At 42.0% G+C, this 27,397-nt stretch overlaps 1 protein-coding gene across 3 annotated transcripts in view; it reads right to left on the bottom strand.

The window, feature by feature from the left end:
• Nucleotides 1-27,397, bottom strand: part of SUFU (SUFU negative regulator of hedgehog signaling) — an 89,556-nt gene that overhangs the window by 50,443 nt on the left and 11,716 nt on the right. For all 3 annotated transcript variants that reach the window (XM_086899101.1, XM_086899100.1, XM_086899102.1), the window contains exon 3: nt 15,335-15,471. In XM_086899101.1, coding sequence (XP_086755227.1) covers nt 15,335-15,471 — 137 coding nt within the window. The remainder of the gene's footprint in view (nt 1-15,334; nt 15,472-27,397) is intronic.

Here is a 27,397-nt window from a genome sequence, read left to right on the forward strand (position 1 = left end):
TGTCCCCTGCAAAATCAGGGCTACCTGGACACCCCCTCGGAGCAGTGACGTTGCTTAGCTATGCTAGTACAATGTTTGGCAATTCCCTGCTACCTTGGTCTAAAAATAAAAGAATAATTAAAAAAAACAACAAACCAAACAAAAACGAACAAACAAAAAACATCAAGATACCAAACCAAACCAGCCCCCAAAAAACAAAACAAAACCAAACCCCAAAAAAACCCCCAGTAAATTTGCATCAGTGTGTGGCACTGGGGATGCTGGCACACAAACAAGATGACTGCATCCCTCACATGAGCCAGACCTACATTATCTGCAGTGCTCAGCAGTGTGAAAACTGGCTGCTCTAAGGGCTACAAACCTGCATTTTGACTCAGAGATCTCAGTCAAACTGCAGGCAGCAAGTCGCCTATGTCAGCCTGCATAACTCAGAGAAATTGTGTATTTGAGGGCAAAGAAGGATTTTAACTCCATGACTTATGGGTGCAGGAATGTTATAAAGGCCCCCAGTGAGTTCCTGACCAGCATGACAGTGATGCAGCCAGACATTTAAATTGAATGCAGCTTATCCAATACTTACAGAAACAACGTAATTTATTGCCTTGCCATTACCCCTTGCATGGTCTGTATAATTTATTATATAAATGCATTTTCTCCAACACATTTTTAATATTCAGTCTGGCTTTGTTAAAAAAAAGTAATCTGGCAATCTGTCACAAGTAAGATTTGATGCTGTTTTTCAGTTCCGTTTTGCAGACCAAACAGCTAGAATTAATTGAGAGAAACTAAGGGCAAACACAGAATCCAATAGCTACATTCTTCACCAGACCTACTTAATATATTTCTAACTAGCTCAATAATAAATATAAGCATGCATGCAAAGATGTTAGCTATAATAAATCAATACAAAAGCTAAAGATGAATGTTGTGCCTAAGTATCTCAAAATAATACTGTTATTGCAACTAATCACATGGATGATTTTTTTTAAAAAACAGAGTATAAATAAAAAAGACTTTATTCAGACTCATTTTCTAGCCACATTAAACTAGGATAATCAATGTTAAATTCAGTCTCAAGCTTAGTTTCGTAACCTACAAAAAACTGCACACATGGATTGGTAAAGGGAACAAACAATTGAGATATAATCTGTGGGGCCCACTGGCAAATTGTAATTTTGTTTTCAAGTCAAGATGAACATGTCTTAAGAATATAGAAGGAATTAGTAGAAACAAAGCTGTGATATATCTGCACTATGTTTAAAAAATGCTTTTCCTCCCTGTTTTTATTTTTCGGTTCAATTTTGCTGCCCCTTATCTCCTGCCTTGGAAACAGGAACGGCCCCAGCCCTGGCACTCCAAAGAGGTGCAAATTCACACAGTGCTGCTGCCTGCTGCAGACATGAAGCATAGAGAAGATCCCTTAGGAAGAATTAAATCCCAGGAATACAATTAAACAATAGTTCCACTGCAGGGATTCAAATTGGACTTTTAGAAACAAGGAGCCTAGGCAAAAGGTTCTTTAAAAAAAAAAAAAAAAAAAGCAGGGGAAAAAAACAGATTTTCAGTACTGTAAGGACTGCTTGACCTCTGAGGTTTGAATACAGTTTCAGAAAGCAAAGAAGCATGATGCAGATTATTTTTTAAAAATTGCTCTGCAGGTTGAAAATACAAAACTGATTACTGTACAGCTCCAGGGTGTTAAGTCTGGAAAATTAAGAACCCTCTCAAAAGAGCCCAATCAATTTATACAAAGACATATAAACTTGAACATTAAATCCTTTGGACTGAAAGCCCAATGAAGAGCCTCCTACACCTTCCCAGGGTACATCACCAGCAGGGCAAGGTGATTCCTCACTTATCTGAGTTGTGCTTTGACTTGTCACTACTATTGGCAGTGGGATGATGGAAAATGTGTCTCTGTACTGCAGCTTCCACTGATGGAGTTGCAAATGCCGTTTTTCTTATCACAAAGTAGATCCCAGGCAACCAGATGCCTTCTGCAACATTGCAGAGTGCAGTATTATAGCAAAACAAATCAAAACAAAAACAACAAAAAAATAAATGCTATTGTACAATAACCAATTTGGATCTGAGCCTCCTTTACCCCTTCTGTTTTCCAAGACCTTTCCATCCCTTACAGACCTGCATATCTGGCTTGCTCATTCTCCCTGCCTCGTGCTACGTGTATATACAATTTCCATGACTGCAAACCCTGGGAATTTCTTACGCAGTCTCCCAGCAAGTGACTTCAGTGCCCAGGGCACACTCCCACCCTCTGCAAGTGGTGGGCCCCTGTCCTCTTCCTGACTCTGTAGAGCCTGCTCCACCAGCCACCTCCTCCCTCACTTTCTCTCCTCCTAAACTTCGTTTAGCTCCTGCACTCTGTTCCCCTCAGGCTTCTGCAGCCCTTGCAATCAGCAGAACCAGGAGCTGGCACATTCACTGCGTTTGGTGTCCCCTTTGTATAAGCATTGTCCAGGGCAGGTTGCTTTTCTCACTTTGCTTTTGCAGCAACACGGTTTGCACCCATCTACAGATTTATCTGCATGGCTCTCTCCTGCAGAAAGGGGAAGCTGGAAGAAGGTATGGCAGCATGAATGGACTTAGCTGGCATTGTTGAATAGGGCAGAAAAAGAAAATGAACACAAGATGTGAGTTGCTCCTTCTCAGTCCCACAAAAGTTTGCTGCTCCAAGATCTTGCTCCTCTATACCCCCTCTATCACTCATTGCCCTTGGGTGCAGCAGGGTTGGGGTGCTTTCACCTCCCCCAGCTTCCTCTTACTTTCTCCATCCTCCTGTTCTAGCAAACATAATGGAGCAGGAGTGATGTGCTTGCTGAATTCTGAGCTCCAGGTTAGGCAAGAGTCCCTTCCACCTCTGCCCAGTTGCATTGCTACCACCTTTCTGCATCCTTCACCCAAAGGAGACATTTTGCAGCACCCTTTAAAGGGTGGTAGTTACATCCATCATCAACAGTTTCAAAAAGCGAATAGCCTCAGGATGGGGTGGAGGCTCAGGAACCAGAAATGATATTATACAGTAGGATCTGTCAGGAAAGGACTCAGTTCAAAACAGGTATTTAATGACAGTTTATCTACAGATGATGTGGCCCCACACGACCAGTCTGAAGGGATACTTGCCTGTCATTTAAAAACCTTATCCTGTGTTCTGGCACAGGAAATCCAGAATGTTTTATAGTTACATGAATGTTTCCCAGCCAGGTGCAACTACAACAAAGACTGGTACCCACAGCAACTGGCAACTTTTAAATGCCCTCAGTGATGGAATAGAATTGCAGCAGGTGAGAAAAACTTTCTTCCTTGTTGTTGGACCTCCTACATACTTGCACGTGTGCAGGCCACTGAGAAGGGTGGATACTCAGATAGACCCCTGAGTCTGTACAGTCACTTGTGATCTTCCCCTCAATATGCATCTATAAGACATTTCTGTTGAAGAGCTTTCAAGGAGCTTGAAGGGAAAGCAAAGGCAGTATCTGCCTCTGAAGAACCCAAAGAATATGCAAGCAGCTTCCTTTAATAGCCTTCACAGCAGAGACATCTGACATAGAGACTGTTAGACTGTGCTAGAGCATCTCTTTTAGCAAAATTATTTAAGAAATGGCAAGAAAGGGGAGATGGTCTCTGAGAAAACATCCACAAAGATATCACATCATAACCCTTTCAAAAAAAGGTTCTAATTACTCAGGAATTAGTTCTGGGACTTTTAATGGACAAGAGGGCAGAGGTCTTCAAGAGAGCACTGTGTCATCTTTCTCAGTGGTTGATTATTTTCCCTTAAATTTTCAGGAATTTAAAGCTTGCACAGGCCAAACTTTTGTTTTACTTTGGCAAAGCAGGAAGCCAAAGGGCAGGAAACAGAAAAACTGCATTCACACATACTTGCATAAAATAGTTATGCATTGAGCTCTGGCAACCTATTACAGTACTGCAAGAAAAACACACTTATTCCAAGAGTTGTATTTATGGTTCAAATGCAAAATGGACAGCCTGTTTATGGAGCATCTTTTGAAACACCATCCCAATTGTTCTGAGAAGGCTCCTTTAAGACCCTAATTTTAAATCAGAAACACAAGAGCCCACTTCCCTCAGGTTCTGGGCTGCCCACGGCCTCTGAATATACACTCCCAGTTTCTCTTTCCCACCAAGAACAAAACCCTTCCCCTGCTGTGGCCATTTGCTGCCTCCTGGCTGAGCGGGCTGCTGCAAAGGATCTTTGGCTCTGAGGCTGTCAGAAGATGGTCTGTAATGAGCTCTGCACACTGCCACTCTCACAGGCAGAGTGGGTTAGTCAGAAAGCACAGTTTGAGCACCACTTGCTGCACAGATCTTCAATAGAATGTGTAAGAAGGTGGATATGTAACAGTGAACCCAACTTCCAGCTCTGCAGTTCATCTGCAGTTACTCTACTCTGCAGTTTCATCTAACATAGGCTTGGCAGCTGTCAAGGGAAAACACAGCCCTTTTCAGAAGGCTACTCAGTACGTGTAACCTTCAAACTCTTCTCTGTGCATCCCAAACAATTGCACACAGGCAGTGAGAGAGGATGCTCTTGCAACTGCAGAACAATCCCTCTGTGTTGTTGCTTTCAGCTCCTCCATAGGAGGAGGCAATACTGTTCTCTGCAGAAGCTTTTAACTGCTAAAGCGGCTGCTTCCGTTTCCCAGGAAAGGCCGGGTGGGACAAAGACCTCATATATGAGAGGCCAAAGGACCTCACACCAGCAGGAGGGGGAGTTTTCTGCCTTCCCTGTGCTGTTTCCTTTGTCCTACATTCCTCCTTCAGAACAGGGGACAGAGCCTTTTATCCAAGGCTGGGCTGACCATGTGCAGCTTCTCTCCCACTTCCTTTATCCCAGGGTTAAGAGATATTCTTCCTCACAGAGCTTGCTCGTGTGTAACATGTGGGCTCCTCCTCACTCTCCTGCAGTGGGGAGGCTCTGGGTAGGATGGAAGAAAAGGCTTCCTGCAGAGAGCTCGGCTCCACTCCACTTTGGGCAGACAGCATCAGCCAGATCAGACCTGATCTTGAACTGCAGCCACTCTGGATAAACACCTGCTAGAGGCCAGCATCCAGGCGTCCCTGGGCGTGGGGCCTGCTGGCTGTCCCTCTGCCACTTGGGCTGCTGCAGCAGCCCTGCTCAAAGATGCATCACACAGCTTCCTCCAGGTCTCTGTGCCAGCTTCTTCCCTCCCTCTCCCAACAGCAGCCCACCTGCAATATGAAGGCTAAAACAACTTGTGCATTTCTAAGTATAAGCATGTATCAAAATAACAAGTCTTGGTGCTTAATCCATCTCTAACCCTCTGGGAGCAGCATCAGGGCTCATGGACTGATGTAAAACACAGAAAGACAAATTTTCCACCCCCCCTTTTTTTTTTCCCTTTTTCTTTTTTTAAATAAACCAACTGTACTGAGCAGCTGAAAAACAACAAGCCAAGTTCAGTTCCCAGGCAGGAACAGGACATGAGCTGACAGAATTAAAAGGGACAGCATCAGTTGAAATCTTGCCAACTCAAACTGGGCCTAAACTTACTTTATCTAAATTGCAGTAGCAGCTACAAACAAGCCTTCTCTTTCAGGCAGCACTGAGATCCCTCACTTACTGCCTGGAAATACTATGTAATCAGTAAAGCAGTCTAGGGGAAGACAGCTTTCCTTCTATTTCAACCAAGTCTTTTATAAGCAACAAAGGCTTTCTGTGCCTTTGCTCCTGGCAAAGTCTTTCCATGCCTTAGTGTGAACCTATCCTTTGGGGCTGGAAAAGGTCAGAGACCTGTTCCCAGCCAAGAACTAGGAGTTGTAAAGACAACAGTGGCTTCTACAGCAAGACACAGGAAATAACCATGAATCCAGACAAACTGCAGGGTAGGGAAAAAGTCCAAACTGTGGGAGATTAGGTAGGTAAAGAAGAAAATACTTTAATTTGTATTATGTAACTAGCTTAATGACAACATAAGACAATAGACTTTTCATCCTCTAAGTAAAATGGGAGTACAGGTGTCCTTGGAAATTCCTGGGTTTCCAGTCATGCTTTCCTACTGCTGCACTTCTGACTGGGAGGAGTCTCATGCCCAGCCCTGCTTCACAGCACCTGTGCTAATGAAGCAAAAGGCAACGTCACTCAGCAGTGGTGCTGGTCCCTTCCTCTCATGTTCCTGGGAAATCAACATGCACTTTTCAAACCTGCCCAAAGGACAGCAGGGGTTTTTCTATACTGCAGCTGAATTAAATGCGTGGGGAAGAGATTCCCTAGTGCAGCCCAAGGTCCCAGCAAGTCACAAGCAAACGACAAAAAGACGCTACTCACTAAAACCACAACAAGCAGCAAAAAATAATGGCCAGCTTATCCCATCAGTGGCTGATGAAGTGACAGTACTTCAAGGCAAAGGTCAGGATTGAGTTTGGCACAGGGGTGCCTCCAGTATTGCAAAGGCGCAACACCCTTCCTGCTGGAAACACGAAGAGAAGTCAATGTTATGACACAAAATCCATGCAACTCCATTTGTGCTGCCAGGAAGAATAGGCATACCACACACGTCGTGGCTGGCATTCACAGCTGTGTCCCTGCTCTATGTCCTCTCAGTGTATCACCCACACTTGAAACCACTCTGACCAAGAGAGGACTCACAGAGAGGAAGGACAGGCCACCAGCTGCGTGCTAGTTTACAGCCAGGGAAACTTCAGCCATGGCCAAGGCCACTGCAAAGCTGCTGTCCAAGGACTGGCAAGCCCGTGCCTCGGCACCCACCCACAAAAGAGAGCTGTGTGTATCCCTGCCTCACAAGTGAGGCTAAAAGCATCCAACTCTGAAGGCCCCAAAAATTACAGTCATACAAACTGACCAGTCATACTAAGCTTTGCAAGCCTGAAGAAGGGACCTGCATTAATTTCAGCAAGGGAATCCAGACCTACAACGAGGAGTAAAAAGGGCCAGGTCTATGGCAGCCAGCACTTTGCTGCAATGCCTTTAAAGACAACCTACCAGAGCTACATCTGGCAATTCTGTTGCAAACAACTTCAGCTCTGCCACCCGGCTCCAGAGGAAGCCAGCTACAGGTTAGGGACCAAAGCACGAGCTTGACAGCTGCCTGTTGTGCCCAGCTCATCTGCCAAACACTCAGCACGCCAGCAACCGGTTTGTTTTATCAGCCAGCACATCATTTGGTACCACTCACAGCACGTACGTCCCAGCTGGAAGCTAGGGGATGTGACAAGGCTGGCTTAGGAGATGGGGGAGGGATGGGAAGTACTGGGGAGGTGAGCTCAAAGGCAGCAGTCTCGGGAGAAGGGGATTTATTGCAGCAGAGCAGGACACAGCATACAAAAACGCAAAGGACCAGGCTCGATCTGAGCTGCTGCTCACAAACAGCTTGTTTTATGGGCAACATCTAAGAGGAATTAGGCTAAAACCCAACCAATTTCTCATGGACCGCTGAATAACTATCAGATGATGAGAGCTTTTGGCCATGACAAACTTGGGTTAAATTGGAACCAGTGACTTAATGTTTCCATACCCCTTTGCAGAATACAGGCATGCAGCCCCTGCACACTTGGTTGAGTCCTGTTCACCTACAGCAATTTACCGTGCCACAATTTCAGCATTCACGCAGCAGAGTTCTCCACATAACAGGTTCTGCTGAATTGAAATTGATGTTGATTTATACTTCTTCGCAGAGCTAAAAAACACAGCTAATCTCCATACAATTTTAATCTAAAATCCTGGAATACTAGAGAGGAGACAGGGCCAGCTCTACACTGGAAACGGGTCAATATTATAAACAGATGATAGAAAAAACATATATATTTTACAAAGCCATAGCAACCAGAAGAGAATAATAAATTGGCCTGGGGTTGGAAAAAAAAAAAAAAAAGATAAGGGTACAGTCAGGGAAAAATGTGTATGAATTACTGGCAGATTTTATTTGGCTTTAGTCATCCTCTTGGGAAGAAATAAACAGCTTTACAAACAAGCCAGAGAAGCTTCATTTGTATTCAAGGAAGCAAGGAGTTTGTTTTAGGTTTAGAGTTTGGTTGCTTGTTTTGGTTTTTTCCTTTTTACACACAGAAATTGGCCTGTGTCAAGAATGTTTGAAAACATGTTGGCAAGCAAAGAGTCACTGAGGCTACTACACTGAAGCTTTCTGGACCCCAGGAGATCTAAAGATGAGTCCTGCTGGTTATGGCAGGACAGCAGGTGCCAAGGTATCTGCTGGCTAATGGCTGGAGGTCTGTGACCCCCATCAGATCCTCTAATCCCACTGAGCCCCACTTTCAGTGTAAGAGTTATAGTGCCTGTCAAACACAAAGAAGCTCCTTGAGTCAGACTAAACTAATTTGATTCAGGTGAAAACTGCTGAATAAGAAGAGTGTATCTACACCTGCAGCCTTTACAACTTCCATAATCACCCTTGCTTAAACAAAGGTGAAACTGTGGCATAGAGAGATGGCATAATGGCCCCAAACAGATGTACTGGGAGATCATGCACGTGGCAGGAATCGTGTGTGTGTCCTTCTTTAAACTAGAGATAAGCTGTCATAAAATAATTTCTACCTGAAGAAAGTACAACATGTCAGAAATTACTAAGGAAGGCTACATGTCCCTCATTATGGGCTTGCTCTGGCCTGGCTACCAAAGGCTTGTGCAGCTGTGCTGCCTTGGGCACTTCCATGCAGCAGAACCATCCTCCTTTCCAGGGGAGACTTTGGGAAATTGGCCCATGGACTTGAATCATGACAGAGAACAGAAGCTCACAGATACTAAGTTCCTACAGGTTTCACATAAATAACAGATATGAAATCTATCCTTTTCTCTGAAAAGAGGATCCTTCACCATGACAGTGCAGAGGTGTTTGTGGGGAAAAAACCCAAAACCAAACCAGCTGCAGTTAGTTTGGTTGTTGTTTTGCCATGTTGTTATCAACATGTATAACTTGTCATGTACCTAACTGGAATTGGTTTTGTCCAATCCATTTTTTGGAAGTAGTAAGTTTTCTAAGGAATAATTCATACAAGTTACTTTTGAAGTACTCAGCTGAAATCTACATTATATTGCCACTGAAAAATTGCACCTTGCATCCTTACTTTCTTTGCCTGCACATTTTGTTATTACTGTTTTACAGTACCCAGGATGAAAGCAGCTTTCTACTACTGGCTAGTCAAAGGTTGAATATTATAGTTCAACTTTTCAATTAGTTGAGACATCAAACTCAGATTTAAATACCTTTCAGTGCTATGAGAAAAGATAAATTACCTATTTATGGAATAAAAAAAAAATACATTTAGAAGACCTGAAAAGAATACTAAGTCATTCAAGACATATTTATAATAATAAATGAGACTAAGAAGGTTCTAACTCTGCCCTTGCCTGAAGGAATGATCAACTCTCCCTGACAAATATCCATGAAGAACAGTTTGACTTGTTCTCAAAGAAATGCAGCAACAGGATATCTGCCACTATACAAATGTCACTTGCCATTCAGAAGTTCTCCTAATGATAAACCTTGAGCTTATTTTACAAACATTTTAGTAGTTAAATTACAAAATTTTTAGTCTCTCCTATCCCCAGTAGGCACATGAAAAAAGTATTTATTACTTTATTCCTTACAGCAACCTTTTGCATACTTGAAGACTGTTCTCACATCTTCCATTTTCTTCTCCTTAGACTAAACAAACGTAACTATTTTGATCATTCCTTCACAGGTCATATTTTCTGGACCTCTGGATCATTCTTACTGCTCTCCTCCAGTCTCTCTCCAACTGATGGATGCATGTGACTTGAAGCTTTTTGCCCAAAATGAAATACAATGTTGTCCCTCTCTCTTGCAGTGTAGGACCCAACCCTATGCAATACACAGAACACTTCTATTTATATACCAGAATAATTCCACTTCTACCTCTCAGCATGAAGAGCATGTTAGTTTAAGTATAGCTCATTGGTAATAGAAACTCCAAATAGTTTTCTTCTCTTTTCAGAACTGCTGCTTTCCCCCAACAGACTGCGCTGGAATTGTACTGTCAGGAGAGGACCCTGCACCTGTTGTGCCTCCCTGCCCTTACTGCACACCAGTACTTCCCCGCTCTATCCATCTTTTGTGGTTGACGACTACACATTGACAATTACTCAGAGTCTAACAATCCAACCAGTATTGCAGCCCTCTTCTTTACCTTTTACCAAGATCTCATTTCCTTAGCTCATTCACACACTTGTTGGGACCAGGTAAAAAGTCTCATTCATATCAAGGTAACCAACATTCACAGCTTCCTATGGTACCTGCTACTTACTTACTTCTAATTTACTGTTGATAATTCCATGCTGGAACATCCATTGTTCTGTGGATGCCTTCTGGATGGTTTGTTTCTCTTAGCAGTTTCTTAAGACCTGAAATCTGATTGACCAATTATATATTTTTTTTTTTCATTTTGGGAGTTTGTTTTGGTTCTGATACAGGTTTTTTTATGGGATGCGAGGAACAGCATTTGCCAGTTTTCCAGTCTCCTGTGATGCTACCTGTCATCCCTAAACCAGGAGGGGCTCAGCCTGCTCATGCTGATATGTTCTGGGGCAAATGTCATCAAGCTCAGCCAACCTGCAAACTTCTAATTCATGGACATCCTCTTAATACTTCTGGCTCATTCCCCACTACAACTTTTGCATTGTGGAGAATATAACCATGACATCTGCCACATAATTATCTTTAGGCTCTATGCATGATGAGTTTTCATGACAATTTCTCCAAACCTGTACCTGACAGCTGCAGCTGTTTTCTTTCAGGCTAAAAACATGGAAGCAGCAAGAGCTCATACACACGCGTACTTGTTTCCGTGCTACATCAATATATTGTCTTCATAACACATATCAGACAGACCCTTGAAAACAACATAAATTTACCCTAGAGAGAAAGAAAATGCAGATTCTAATTTCAGGAAAACACAAACCATAGTCCCTCTGTAGTGATCAAGGGTCTTAATACTTAATACTTTATGTGCTAGTACATAAAGAGTTAACAATTGCAGTAAGGTCTGGATAAGCTTTCTGTAGGAAGAGCATTTCTTCCTTTTCATTTGAACTGAAGTATAAATTTGTTCTACCATGAGATATTTGCAGTACACCCATGAACCATGACAAGCTAAGGTCACAGAATTGTGCAAAGTTTCATTTTCAAGGTTTGAAGGTTTGGGGATTTTTTAAAACTAACAGAGTTGGAATTTGTGGTCATGGTCAAACAGTGATAAAATTAAGAACAGATAAAGCCACAAATAAAACTTTTTGAGACTTGAAAGCTTGGTTTTGTTGAAGGAGGGTGAGTACTGCCCTTTAATCAAAAGCACCAAGCGCTTGTTAGAGTGAACAGAGAAACCAAGGCTGAAAGAGGTCTGAAATTCAATGCAGAAGATTGCTTTCCTAAAGCACTGCTACAGTGCAGGAGAGAGAGAGAGAAACAAAGGAATGCAACATGCATATGCCTAGAAGTGTTTGTTAGAAAAATACACCACTTGCAATGAGACATGCTTTGCAATTGCAATACATAGGAATAATATTTTGGACAGCAGTAGCTGCTAGTAAATATTCAACTCAGTCGTCACCTGAAAATGCTCAGGCTCAGCAGGAGTATAACTACACCTTACTCTCCCCCAGCTTCAACTGGACTCAGCAGCACATCTCTGATAATTAAAAAGTTGTTTTTTACCAAGAGATAAGAATTTAGCTCTTAATGCAGCTTTCAGAGTAAACAATTTTCTGACATGTGAAAGTGCTTGGAACCTATCCAAGAAGTTTCTGCCAATTTCATTCTTTTTCTTGCTTCTTGTTCAGGGTGGATTCATAAGCTTTACTTAAGTTGTTTCGGTTCATCAAATGTTTTTAAGGCTACTTCAGAGTATTAAAGAGACACCATAATATTTTTTTTTTTAAACAAATGAAGAGGACAGCATTAAGGTGCATACAACAGAGTTAAACAACACTTATCAGAGTTTCATTTGAGAAATGCTCTAAGCACTACAGTCAGAAAGAACTCCAGCAAAAAGAAACCTTTCATCGTGTAAAACAATGCTGTCATGCCACAGCCTGCTTCATGCCCAATGGGCTTCAGAAAAACCAGACCTTCAAATACTTCAGTTTTTAAAGCTTCAACATCTGAACAGAGAAGTCCTGTAAAAAAACAAGAAAAAACAATGGCAGAAGTTCTCTTGGCTCTGCAGAGTGAGAATGTCAAACTGGACTAGAAACTCTACTAGGCAGAAAATAAAGTAACATTATTACTTTAATAATGTAATGTAATGTAGTGCCGAGGACTTGGGTGCCTGATTACCCAGGAGTGACATAAAGGAGAACACAGGAACTGCTCTGGACACTACCATCCTGAGAGAAAACAGCTCAAGGGAGTACAACGAAACAAAGCAGGACACATCAGATGCAGCAGAAGTACTGGGGACTCTGCAGAGCAATGGAGTGAGAGATCTTTGACTAAATTAGAAAATTACTGCATCTAGTTGTGCTCAGCTGGCATTGCCCTGAAAGATCAAGAAAAAATTATAAAATAGGCCCCATTACAAGTCTTACTTTTAAATGCATAATCTTGTCAGGGTTAACATGATGTCTATTATTCACCAGATGATTTTAGCCTGAGAAAATTCTTTTCTAAAAGAGACATGTGATAATCAGATCTGTACTAAAATAAAAGTAGAATTTGTTCAGTTGTTGCAACAGTAGACAGATTCCTTTTATACAAGGCAAGAAATGATTGGTAATAGTCAGTGATAACACACAGCTGGTTGCTAAAGAGCAGTATGGAAAAAATGCCAAAAATCCAACACTCCTGTAATATTTTAAGGGGCCTTTGGAGGTCTCTTGTCCAGCCTCCCTAGCTGAAGTGGAGCCATCACCAGTGCTAGATTAGGGCCAACTTAGCTTTGTTGAACTAAATCCTGAACCTTTCCAGGAACAGAGTTCCAGCACCTCTCCTATAAACCATTTCCTGTCCTTCGCCACTCTCCTTGTGAGCAAGTTTTCCTTGAAGTTTTTCCAGGGCCTCCCATACTGCAAATCAGAGTTGTAGTCCTTTGATGTACTATCTAGGGCTTGACCTGACAATCTTGTAACTACCCTCCCTACAGCTGTAGGCTCCAATTAGATCACCCTGCACATTCTCTTCCCAGGCTAAACTGGCCCTGCTCCTTCCAGCTCTCCTCATGGCTCACATGCCCTAGAAACCCTGACTACCTTGAACACTCTCCAATTTTTCAGTATTTGTTAAAGGCCCAAAACAAGACACAATATTCTAAGCAAGGCCTTCCCAGTGCCATGCCAAAGAGGTAATAACTTCCCTCCATCTGCTGCTCGTGCCTTTCCTAAGGTAACCCAGCATGTGGTTCGCCCATTGTATGATAAGCGTGGTATTGGCTCCCACCCAATCTCACAGTCAAGGAAAGAAGTCAATTTATGATTCATACACTGTTGTTCTTCATAAGGCAAATTGAAAACTAAACACCCAGAGGCTAGAATCCATCAGCATGAGTTTGAGCATGCCTTTAAAGAGTCATGGCGGATATAAAGTAAAAACCAGCATGGATAAGCAGAATACTGGAGGGTGGTTCATGCCAGATTGATAAGCACGGGCACAACCACTCTTTTCATTCTAAGAACAGTTCTTTGGCTTTGAGGTTAAAAAGATGGGACTGCAGGAACTGAGTAAGGGAAGTCTCTGCCCTGACTGCCTGCTCAGTCACCATGAAGTTTGCCCTGAAGTACTCTTCCAAAGCCCATCGCACTCTGCAGACCTCCTCTCATCCATGAAAAGACAGTGCCCAACAAACAACTGCTATGAGAACTAGCCTGGACTAGGAAATTTAAAATGTTCCAAATGGGATGTAGGATATTTAGTATAAGTTAACATGTAACATGTATAGTACTTTGTATCTAAGAGCGAGTTGTTTTTTTTTTTTTTAGACTCAGATGTTTTCTTCAGACCCTGCAGTCATTGGATAGAAAATGTGAATATGTGCAATACCATTTAGGCAGGATGGGAATCTCAAACAATGTAAAAAATAATGACAATCATAGATTTAGATGCTTAACAGTTGCAAAAATAAAGATAGAAAGGTGAGACAAATTTTGGATGGCAACTGGGGAAGACAGCTACACAGGAAAGGTTACAAAAAGACAAGCAATTATCTGGGCTGGCACTGAACTCTGTCCAGCAATATTTAGAAAAATACCCACAAGACTGCCACTTCCTCAGATTTGTTACAGAGGTTAGTGGAGCAATCCTGTTTTTACCCAGACCTGCTCCCTTTGAGAGTCAGCCAGCTGACTGAAAACCATCATCTGAATCAAAAGTTACTGAGCAATTTATGAACTAATACTGCAGGTACCAAATGCTATAAATTCAATAACCATTGATTTATAAGGTACTTTACCTGTAAAGAACCTCAAATTAGGTTAAAAAATGTTCTTTAAATATTTTCATTCAGATCTTGTGATGCTGGTTCGTGCCTTTCAAGTACATTAGCTATCAGCCATTCCACAGGTTTTCATGTGCTGACACTAAAACTAACATTCAATCCAGTGATATAAATCAAAGTATGAAAGACCAGTGCAAGAGGATGGTTTGTAGGCACCCTGTTCCCAGTTTTCTGGCAATTCTCCATCCGCAGTAATGATTCACAATTGTTAATTCCTTGCCCCCCCCAGCCTTAGCATTCCTTACAACTTTTACATTTTTGTATCTCAACAACTCCATGTTCATATGCATTGCTACTGCCTGGCTGCAGGGACCACTGGAAGCGATTTGCCTGTGATGGAGCTGCAATGTTTTTGGATGTTATAGTGCTTCTGATGAGAAGTGAGACCTTATTAGATAGTTGCTCCTCAGCCATTCAGGATAAGAAAATGTGTTTTTCTTGCTGAGAGAAGATACTGGATGTGGCATGCAGTACCATGCTTTAGTTGATGAGGAGATGTTAGGTCATAGGTTGGACTTGATGATCTCAAAGGTCTTTTCCAATCTAGTTCATTCTGAGATTCTTCGAACCCAACTATGCAGGAAAGAGTCACTGGACAGACTTCCCATAGTTACTGACTGTTGTGTAACTTCAGCTCTTCGATACTGAGGATTTGCAGTAACCTGAACAAAAATTGGTTTTGTCCCTGCAGGCGGGGCTGGAGGAAGAAACACACTCATTTTTGGTTCCCACACAAAGGCAATTTCCAAGACCTGACTGGGTGCCCATGAGACAAGTGTCACATCCTGCAACAATGTGGCACTTCAAAACTAGAGCAGGAAAAAGCGAGGCTGTGTATTTAACCCTGAGGTACCTGACTGGAAGACGTATCTGGCCAAGCCTTGCATCAGCTCTGCTGGCCAAGTGGGTGGTGCCGACTCCCCCGTCTCTCTCTTCAGTCGGAATGTCAGCTCAAACCCAAAACCACTCGGTCCATCTGTTCCTGTAAACCTGGAGGGAATGAAAAATAAAAAGTCATTACACTCTTCTTGACCAGAGCAGGATTTAAGACTAGGACCATGGAAAAAGGATGAGCATTCTCCTCACAGAATCAGCCATTCAGGGAGTGGAATCTGGATGTGCAGTGAATCCTGAGTTCTGTAACCACGTGCAGATCTACCTGACTGGCTGATACAGAATGGTGATATCCTCACAGATGCAAAGTTGTACTCTGGACAAGCAGCATCCCTATAGTGCTTTATTAGTTTCCCATATCAGTTAGTAAAGGAAAAAAGAAGTATTTCTTAAAGGGAGGAACAAAAATGCTTCAAAGTGGATCATTCTCAAGAACTGATTCCAGGAAAAGCACAAACCAGAAACCAAAACACATTATGAATGGGTCAGTTTTAAGAAAGATCAAAGTTAACAAAAAGCCTTCGAGCTGATCTTTCTCAGTTAAATTGTTTGGAAAGTAAGATGGGTCCCTATTGAATTTCCCCCTTTCAAGGCATGTTCTGAAACAACACAGCTTTACTTCTAATACGCAATGAGCTAGAGTTCAGTGGGCTTTTTTTTTTAACCTCTTGGATCTCTGCTTCCCAGAAATAACTGTTTAAAGAAGACCACACATGCTTTACATTGATCCATATGAAAGTTACTGATGGAAGTGTTTAGGTGAGTATCCATCAAAACTAAAGCAACACTTGTATTTAAGAGAATATTGCTGATCAGCAACACAGCAGTAGTCACAAAACAGTAAAGCTGACAAGCAATGTTACTTAAATGGATTTGTTCATGTGGTAGTTTGACTCTTAAAACAGACATCTGCTAATTAAAACAACAACAAAAAAAAAAGTAAGGAAACAAACATTAAGCTACTTCCCTTTTAAGATTTTTTTAAAAATCCCCCAGAGACTCAAGATGTATCTTCCAGAGAACACTCAGAAAATGCAGCAGCATACAATGCTTATATTCTCAAATTAACAGTTAAATCTTAGAAGAATTTTATTTGCATGTAAGAGATTTGTATTTAAAGATTAGACTTAAAATGTTTTTGAACCATTAATGGCCACGAGTTGGTGAAAATACAGGGAAAATTTAAAAACATGCATTTCACCTGCACTGTGCAGCTGTTCTGAGGTAGCAGTCTATAAAGTGAAAGTCTTTGATCTGTTTAATTTTAGCTTGGTAATCTGGTTTTGAGGAAATCGTGACACATGTGGCTTTGAATACTGGTGATTACTTTGGAAATACTTTATGCTTAATTTAGACAGCTCTTTAATATAAAGAAATATTAATATTCAGAATGTAAATAGGATAGTAATTTTGTTAGTATTTTTGCCAAAGATTTTGCTTTTACTCTTAATAGAAGACTTGTATTTGAAGGTAAGTTCAATGTAGTTTCAACAACTGCCATGAAATTTCTCTCATTGAACAATGGACCATAACACAGGATCAGAGCTCCTGGATGAGGTCTGGGGGATGTACCTGAGAATGCAGGCAGACATGAGCTTCTGAAGCTACACAACCTCCCTACATGCTTCTAACCCTTGGTCACAGAGACATATCCAGTAGACAAGTTATGCAGCTTGGCTTCTCTTATGGATATCCTTTTTACTACAAGTGCTTACATTGGCCCCAGCTTCAAAATTTGTGACGATAAAAATGCATCAGTCTGCTAATGGAGAGGCAAATAGCATGGGAAATTATTTTTCCCAGTTAGAAACCCAAGATTTCCAGATACATATGCCAATGGAAGACAAATGGCTTAAGCTCTCACAAGAACAGAGAGACTCCTCTCTATTCCATGTGGAAACATTGGGTTCCCATGGCAGTTTCCTCCTTTTAGAGCATGTCTCCACTGCTTAAGCATTTTCTTATGAGGATGACTAGAAGCTGGACAAAAAACTCCATCACACCTTGCAGATGTTCAAACTTGTGCATCTTCTTGTAAGTTTCAAACTTCCCCCAAACTTCTGGAAAACTTCTAGAAAATCAACTGCCTTCATCCAGCCACAGTCAATGAACAAACTAAAAACCCTAACAATACTTCCAGAAGAGAAAGACCAAACAAACCACATTTCCACAAAAAAAAAACCCAAAACTGGGTGGAAGGGTAACAACAATCCACAGATGGAAGAAATCTTGCTAAAGCACATGGAAGCCATGAGCTCTTTCAGGGACCTCCCCACACTCTCTGCTACCTGTACCTGCAGCAACCTGCTCCCTTTCCAGTGGAAAGCATTCCCAGCAGGTCAGCCTGACACAACTCCTGTGCCAGCTGCAGAGGCAACACACTTTGATCACAGCTTTTGATCTACAGAAAAAAGATTCTGCACTATTTGAGGCTGGTTTCCCTGAGAGCTAGGGAGGTGAGGAGTGAGGTGGTAGGTTTGGTGTGGGTTTTTCTGGTCACGGTTAGGTTGATTGGGTGTTTCTGTTGTTTTGGTGTTGTTTTTGGGTTTGGGGTGGGGGGCTGGTTTGGGAGGTTTATTTTGGGGGGTGTGGTAGTGGTTTAAATTGAAGGTAACCAATTCAAACTACAGCCAATTTGGAACAAGGACTTTGGAGCTTATTCAGCACCTCAGCACTGAAGCACTTTACAGGTCATTTCTTCAGCCAAACTCTTGCAGTGTAGCAGCCCAAAAGCACCTCAGCTTTACAATAAGATGATGATCTGAGATGGAACATGTGCAGGAAGAAAGCCTCAAAAATATTATTTTGTATGCCTGCATAGCCTTGATTACACAAACTGAAAGCTGCAGTACAGCATTAAGTTCCTGTACTAACAGATCTGAATATTTCACATAGTTTGTTTTATGCCTTGGTTGTGGTGAACCCTGGAGTTTTGAGTGAAAGTCTCTTGTAAACACTTTTAAAACACTAAAAAAGTGTGTGTGGGGGGATGCTGAAAGCCCGTATTTTGCCTCAAAACTACAGATGCTAAATATAAAGAGTCAGCATGGACTATATTGTGCCCACCACTGTTTTGCTCCCTCCAACACAAGGGCACATCACCTTTTTAGCCAACCCAACTGCAAAACAACCGGGTAAGTTTTTGGAAAAATAAACACTGATGGAGAAATTCTTGGCTCGCTGCATGCTCACTGGCACACATCAGATAGTTTTATATTATGACTGCAGCAGTAGTGGAAGGCTCTGGCATCTTCCAAGTCAAATCCAACCCCATATTTAATATTAAAACCTTATTTTGTCAAAAGAACAAAAATAAACCTTCCAAAAGCCAAGGTCATACATTACATGCCATTCTTAGGTTAAAACTCCCTTATCTGTTCAGCAAATCAGCTCAGCAGAACAAACCACACTGCAGCACTGCACATATGCTGGAGGAGCCTGGCTTGTTCATTTAATGAGGTAAGAGTTTCACTGATCATGATATTTAGTTCCAGCAAAAGAATCCAAAGAAATAGAGGCCCCTTTATTTACAGAGCTGTGCAATCAGGCCCCCCCCTGAGCCCCCCACCACCCCATGCTCTGCCAGGCCCTCTCCTGAAGCCACACACAGAGAACTGAAAAGCTGCTCCCCTCTGCAGCAGAGTACCCAGGGCGTTTTTCACATCAAATAACCCAGCTTAAGAGGATCAAAAGCCAAAGTAGCCCTTTGCTTTAAAAGCAGCTCTGAAAACCAGAGGCTTTTCAGTTTAAATCAAAGCTATTTACCAAAGCATTTTCATTCTCACTTTTGCAAGGAAGAAGGGAAGGTTTGCTTCACTGCAGTGCAAATGGCAGTATTTCTGCAATTCTGCTTTTGAAAGCTACACAGCTCTGTACAAGGAGCAGAGTGTACTAGGTGTTTGTTTTTTTGAGAGTTTAAGAGTATGTGCATATAAATATATTAGGTGAACCAATCCCAACCAAAAAGGGAGTTTACACAGGGAAATCACTGTGATTATTTCAGCCTGAGAACAACAAGAAAGCCCTTTGAGGCTGTTAGGGCATAGTTAGGACTGCACTTTCAGAAGTCATAGCTGCACTCCCAACAGCTTCAGAGAGATAAACCAAGTCTCTTCTGGGAAGCAAGGTCACAGCACTCTGGAATGAGTCACTCAGTTGTCGGCTGCTTCAACACTACTTTTGTGAAGCCACTTAAGATGCCTTTACTTCAAGTCCTTAATGGCATCTTTCCACATCTTCTACAAAGACAGTTACCTGTTCTGCTGCTGGTGAGCCACTTTGAAACCATTTTGAAGGCTGCAGAAATACAGTATCACTACATTTCTAAACCTGACATCAGGAAGAGCTGCTGTTATTTGCATCAGTACCAATTTTAATTGTACCCACAGTCCCCATCCCACCCACCAAAAAAAACCCCAGCACAGTAATTGCCAATCCATAGCTTTCAATACTCCAGATCAGCTTCTCAGGATCTTCTTGAAGTTTGAGGAGATGGTCAAACCAAGGTGATGGGCAGTATCTACCACTCTGCCTAATGAGACCAAAGCACTTCAGAGTCCAACCCTCAATAGTGTTTTAGGGCTGCAGAGCTAATACCTGTCCCAGAAGATTTTTCTACTAGGTAGCCAAGAGACTACTGTTAGCAACACAGAGGACTAGTGTCACAAAAAGCATCAAGGTGCCCAGTGACTGACTTCACAGGTCCTCCCTAAGAATCACCCAAATCACCTGAGACATGAATCACTTCCCTTTTACCTCCCACTAACAAGCAACACAAAGGGTGGTCTCCTGTCCAAAACCAAAGGAGAAGCCTTCAGCAGCCACTGAGCTAAACACTTCAGTGTCTTTATCTCCTGGGAAGGACATCAGGCAAGAGCTGATGTGCCTTAAACAAGATTATGCACAGTCTTCTGAATTCAAGCTCCAGGTGCATTGCACAATTTCTACCCACCATCAGCAAATGACTCTCAGATTCCAGAGCTTAAGGGAAACAGGAAAAAAGAAAAAAAGAAAAAAAAAAGGACAAAAAAAAAAAAAGGACCATACCTAGTGCTTCCAGCATCTTGCCTAACAGGAAGCAGTTGTTTTTAGTGCAGCTGTCAAACAGTATAAAACTCTCATATGAGAGCCCCGATGGCATGCTGGGAAGTTCCTGTGAAGCAATTCTGTAAAAAACTAGGCACAGCAACCCCTTTATATAAAAGGCTTAAAAAGTATCCAGAAGACTTATTTCACCCAAAACCTACCTGCTTACTCGCATATTCCCCTGGATTGTTTCCTGACATTTAAAAAGTATTCATTCACAGAAAAACATTTGAGAGAAGCAGGGGATGATTATCTGGATGTCAGATGGTTATCTCTTCAGAGCGCTTAGCAGGAAATTCCATGAGCTCCTGCCACCCCAAACTTGCACACACAATCTTACTGGACTGCTTTGTAGCTTGATTTAAGACAAAACTTCATGCATAACCAGGGCAAATATTAAAAAATGACCACATGCTCAAAGAGTTTTGTTCATGTAAAATCTTGGTTGGAAAGCGAGTGACACCGTGCTCAGAGATGTCAGTCTGTGACAGCTGCTGCTTAGAGCTTGCTCTTCCAGTACATCATATCAAATGTGTAAGCAATCAGCCGAATGGAAAACTCTTCTAGAAAGTTAAATTGTTTTTAGAGACTTATTCCAACATCTAAATCCAAACAGATGCAGAGACACCCACTCTGCAGTTATTTGGAGGCGTTTCTCAGCTTTCTGAAATACTCATATAGGATCCACTTAAAAAATTTACACTGAGATAGATCTGAGTAAAAATTTGTGAATTGATTTGTGCTGGCCAGTATGAAAACAGAACTGTTTCACAGAGCTACTATTCAATGAGGGAAGAGATGTTACAAGGCAGAAGAGGAAGAGGAGAAAAGATACAGTTTCATTCACACATACAAAACATTGATTTGACAGGCTTTACTACTCAGTTACTTCAAAATGCAGCCAGTTACAATCTTGTCCCTGAAACCTGGACTCACAGTTTAGATTTTGTTTTTACAAAATTGTCTCTGTGAATAACAAATGTTGATACAACAGACAAATTGGTTTTTCCTCTAAACCTAGAGTCAAGTCAACCTTATTCATAATTCTGCAGGCACAACTGTTTTATATAGTGTCACTAGATAATGACCAAACTCCAGAATAGGATCTAGCGATGTGATCCAGGGAAGTCAGCCCTCTGAGAAAGCATCAGCTGGAAACTTTTGGAGGACCCTTCCAACCCAAGTGATCCTACAAAACATCATGGTCAAGAACACAGGTACGAACTTCTGATTTGATACTCTGTATCCAGAACTGTGCTTACAGGACCCACAGCTGATAATTCACAAGGAATTGAGTTGATTCCTATACTCAGCTCCTGCCCAGCCACCTGGGAAACAGCTCCTGAGTTGTGCTAACTCCAGCCTAGTATGTTAAAGTAAACCACCAGGAGTTTTCTGGTCACTTTAATGTGCTGGGTTGCAAGTTAAGGCAATCTTCTTTGGGGCTCTACTGTCCATGCCATGAAAACAGTAACATCTGGAAGAAGGCCAAGATCATGCTTATCTGCTGGAGGTTAATCCCTTTGAGCTCTAGAGGCTTGAAAGCATTATTGTCTCATTCTGGAGAGTGCCAACACACAATCACACCTGTAGGGATAGTGCTTGCAGTTTAAGGGCAAAAGGCTGCAAAGGCCCTATCAGTGCCAAAGGGATGGATCTGCCTCATTACTAACACTATGTAGGGAAACTTCAGAATATTCTGTAAGTGCTAAAACAGCATCCAGGTAACCTAAGTTTGAATCTCCTGTCTGCTACAAACTTCTCATCCTCCTCAACAAGTTACTTAGGAATTTGATTCTCAGATGTAAATAATGATAGTTCTCTGCTTCAAAGAGTAATGTGACACACTCATCATATAGGAAATGCTTATATACTCATCTATCAAGGTCACAGAAGCTGGGAAATTAACTCCACATTCTGCACAGCATGGACAAATACAGAACAAGGGAAATGACTAAAACAACCAAATATGAAACAGGAGGTTGCATGGGAAATGTCACTTTCTACTCCAGCAAAAGAGGTTCACACGAGGGCAGTTTACATTTTATTTTCTCTTTTTTTACAGTGCATGAATGTAGCTGTACCAGTAGGTGATGGATTACTCTCCCATTACAGTTATAACTAAACTGACAAGATCAAAACATTCATCTTCATGATTTCCAAAACAACTTATTAAAAATAAATAAATCTACGTGTAATCGAGTAACTAGACTACTGACCATGTTTTTCAGCTCAAGGACTCACACATTCCTCCACAGAGCAACTCTGGCTTCCCACTTCATGGCCAGCAGAACCAGTCCCAGCCCAGGTGAGGTGTTGAGAGCAGTTTCTGAACCACCACAACCAGCACCACAAGTGAGGCTGTGCTGCTTGGCAAAGAAAGTGCAAACAGTTTCACTGCAAAAGGCTAAGAAGTTGCAGAGGACTTGCATCATCTTAATGCCCACTGAAAGGATCTGGAAGGAAAAGCTAGGAGTACAGTAAGGATTTACTATTGCATTCACAGAACAAGAGTGAAGGCACTAATGAAAAAGAAAACTTATCAAGACTTGTAACATTTTACTTAAGCTGCCTGTTTATGCTATACTTCAGAACTACTCATCCTTTGTTTCTACAAGGCCCAGAAGAACAGCGCTCTCATTTGGCCTGAGCTGGAGGTGATTCTGCCAACAAAGCACATAGTCACTGCATGACAGAGAAGACAAACTTTCATCTGCACATGGATCCCACTTCATATTGGAACTGAATCCTTATCTCTGATGGATGGGAATAATAATAACAATAACAATAATAATAATAATAATAACAACAACGCATCTCCACAACTTCACCTAAGGCTCAGCTGCTACCTCACCAGGCAAGAGAACATTAGCAAAGGGCTAGTTTGAGCCAGTGTGGCTGGGAAGGGCAGTGCTGCTGTGCTTCGTGAGCAGTCGGGAAAAGGGCATCAACTTTCCTTGCAGTGTCTGCTGGCTCCTTCCTAGCTCCTACTGTGGAAAGTTCTGCAGCTGCTGGGAAGAACCTATTCGCATAACAAAAGTGCCTTTCAAAAGCCGTAGGGAGGATGGAAAGAATATGAAAAAAACTCAAAGCCACTGACAGCTACAGTTAGTATTTTTCAGCATTGCCTAAAGGTCTCAGGCGAGGATCAGGACTCCAATATGTTACATAGAGTATAAACACTGGTGTCTCCCATTACTTTCCTGCTGGCTAAAGAACGTACTTTAAGAAAAACCATGCAAGAAGCAACTTTAATATATCCTTAAGCACATTTTTGGGACTCTCATACATTTATGTTCTCAGCTGTGCAATAAATGAACTTGGGGCATAAAAGGTATTCAGGAGCTTTTAGGAGCCTAAACTCCAGCAGCTTGCAAGCAGGCTGTAGGCACCTGCATATTGCTGGTTGGCAAAATGCTCAATGTGAGCCAGCAAGGTGCACCTGCAACCCAGAAATTCAACTGTGTCCTGGGCTGCACCACCAGAGGTGTGGCCAGCAGGTTAAGGGAAGTGGTTCAGCTCTCGTACACTGCTCTTGTGAAATCCCATCTAGACTGCTGCATCCAGCTCTGGGACTCCTGTCCTAAAAGTAACATGGATCTGTCACAGAAAGTCCTGAAGATGACCATGAAGATTCTCAGAGGACTGGGGACAGGCCGAGAGAGTTGGGCCTGTTCACACTGAAGAAGAAAAGGCTCCAGGGAGACCTTAGAGCACCTTCCGGTACCCAAAGGGCTGGAGAGCTGGAGAAAGACTTTTGACAATGGCAGGTAGTAACAGGAAAAGGGGGAACACCTTTAAACTGACAAACAATAGGTTTAGATTAGATATTGGGACGAAATTCTTTACTGTGAGGGTGGTGAAGCACTGGCACAGGCTTGGCCAGCAGTGCTGTGGATGCCCCATTCCTGGAAGTGTTCCAGGCCAGGCTGGATTGGGCTTTGAGCAAGTTGGTCTAGCGGGGATTGGAGCTAGAAGATCTTTATGGTCCCTTCCAACGTAAACCCATCTATGTCTCAACGATCCTGATGGATCTGGAATTCAATCCCTGATCTTTCACTTCATCAGCTATAGAAATCCAGACAATTCTGCCTTCCCTAGTGAGCTGTTACATAGTCTCATTTCATTGCAAAGGGTGCACTTAAAAATATATTGATGAGCACTGTGAGAGATCTTAATCAATTAAACAGGAAGCGAAAGGTCCTTGGAGCTTGAGCTGTAATTCCAGAGAAAAGAAAGCACTGGATTGCTGGTGAAAGACTCCCAAAAGGGAAACATGAGACATATGCAATGTAAAGTCTACTACAGGTATTTTTTAAATCTGCCTTTAAGTGTTAAGCTTTTCCTGCAAAATTATCTTTCCTTTGAAGCACTTGAAACTTCTAGGGCTTGTGAGCGTTAGGCAAACTCCATTCGTTGTAAGACAATGTCCAAAAGGATAAAATAAATCTTTGCCTCTTAAAAATCAAACAAAGGAGGAAAGAAAGTGTCATTCCCTCACCATCCTTTCAGTGGCTTCAGGCTTACCCCTAAAAATTTTAATAGTGGCAAAATAGCTTTGCTTCGCAGCCAAACCACTTCAGTTATGTGAACTACAAAATGGTTCAGCTTGTCATTCAAACAGGAGGAAAGCTGGGAGATATGTCAACTTACAGCATATTTCAGTACTGCTTACATTTTAGTGCAGTAAGCAGGAACACTCTCCTTGTGTTCCTGATCACTGTTGAAGGAATAACCTGTCCAGTAAAGAACACAGAGGTCAGCATACAGCTCATCACAACCGCTCTGTTAGAGAAAACCCCCCATCTATCTCTGAACACTAAATTCTTTGCTTTTCTACTTAATGTTACTCTTCTAGGTAAAAAAGGAATTCAAGACTCAGAGAGATATTATTTTTGCGTAATAAGGTTATACATATGGATTCAACTTAGCTAGGAAATGTCAACTTAAGGCTTGCCTTCATGAGGAAATTTACTGTAACCAGTCTACCAGTATAATTATATTGCTGTAGTTCTACTGGTAAAACTCCCCTGTTGAGCCTTATTCATAACAACAGCTGCCCTTATGGTTTATTTTTGTCGACTATGCCAAAAAAGGCCCCTGCTCCAGAAAGGCCACAACAATTTACAGGGGAGGAGGGGAAGGATCTGTGCCAGTGCAACTGAAGCAGTAGAAACAATAACATATAGAAATGGCAGTGTTTCTTTATATTAATTAATTAATTGCTACCAAAAAAAAAGTGAAATACTGTAAGAAAACTATACTGTATATCAGATGTCATTGCAGCTAAGGTATGTTCCAGTTTCGTGCTACATTTCATAGCTTTGGTAAAGATCCCCAAGCCAAACACTGGTCTGCATCAGCCACTCTGTGTGTATCCTTTTGTTCTCACCTCCTCACCAAATGCTGCAGTGCATTTTTCCCAGGAGTACTCCTTTCCCCTCATTCCCACATAGAAGCAATGCCTTGCTGCCCAGCAACTGCCCAGGGCCCCTTGGACTGACCCTCCAAAACAAATGGGCATTTAAGACCAGTCCCTCTGGTTTACAGTTTGCATCTCAGGGACCTGGGATAGCTGGAAAGCAAAGAGCACTCTTTGCAAAAAGGATTTTAAAACAATTGCCCTTCACTTCGGCAGTGCAAGAATGCTGAGCTAGACAAAACAATGAGCCATCTGTGCACTCTTCCCTCCTTCCCTTGTCTGTATCCTCTGAGCTTAAATCAGAGTTCCCCAAGAATGGCCGAGTCCCCCTTCACCTCCGCCCACCCTGTTTACATCCTGAAAAAAAACCCAGTTTTCTGGCCTATTTTTTCCTTTTTGTTCTTAAGAGCCCTTGCAAAATCTTCCTTTAAACCTCAGCCCTTTGTCAGGTGGTATCCCATCTACCCAGCTTTGTCAAGTGATCAAAAAATGCCTCCCACCAGTGATCCGTTCCTTGTTTACCATCCCTAGAGGCAGAGTGGCACTCAGGAGCCCTACTCACCCCTTTGTCCAAGGAAGGCAATACCATCTGAATGGGAGACCACCAAGATTTGCAGCCCTCTTTTGTTAGCCTGGTGTCACTGCCTATTGGGCCTTGATTCAAAATTGAGATGACAGTAGAGAGGCAGCTGAGTTAGGTCATCACCACGGAGTTTCCAGCTTAGAAGAGAGAAACACCAACAGCTCAAATTTCATATAAAATAGGTAACTTTATTATCAGTGGTAATTTGTTGCTACCAATTGTAGCCACTGCCTCATTAAGAAACATGCACTATTCTAGTACTAGTCAAGAAGGCATGTTCGCAACACTAAAAAAGCATTGAGGAAAAAACAAAGGAGATTAGGTATAAATAACAGCATTCGGATCTATTTATTCAAACATTTATTTTGTTAGTATCTCTATTCCAGGCAGCAAATGGATTAAAAAATGCCAATGATCTCACAGCTGGAATGGCTGCACTGATCAAAAATACTTTTACCTTCATGTCTCACTGAAAAAAAACCTATCATTTATTTCTTGATTTTTAAAACATCCATAAACAGACCTTTATCACATAAAGTGATCTTTCACTAGTAGACACAGTTTTGATCCCCAGTTGCTTCTGTTCCTGGCAGGCTGAACTCGCTGGGAGAGCAGAGCCTGCAAACTCTCCATTCAGCACTAACCCAGCTTGGAGATCAGAGTAAGGAAGCCATGTCTTGGATTAACTCCCCTCCAATGTACCAAGATAATAAATGTGAAAGTTCTGTTGGCAAAAGACACCCCACAAAATCATCCAGTTTGAGCACTATGCCCCTTCCCCTGCATGGCAGCAAGAGGTTCATCCTAGCAGGATACAGCACCGGAGTGCAGACACACTACTAAACAGGAAGTGGTGTTTGCCTTCAATGCTCAGCACTAAACCTTCTTCCAATATTTTTCCTTTTTTTTTATTGAAAACAGTCCTTCTTGTA

This window comes from Cyanistes caeruleus, chromosome 8, assembly GCF_971803275.1.
Source record: "Cyanistes caeruleus chromosome 8, bCyaCae1.hap1.1, whole genome shotgun sequence".
Taxonomy (NCBI): domain Eukaryota; kingdom Metazoa; phylum Chordata; class Aves; order Passeriformes; family Paridae; genus Cyanistes; species Cyanistes caeruleus.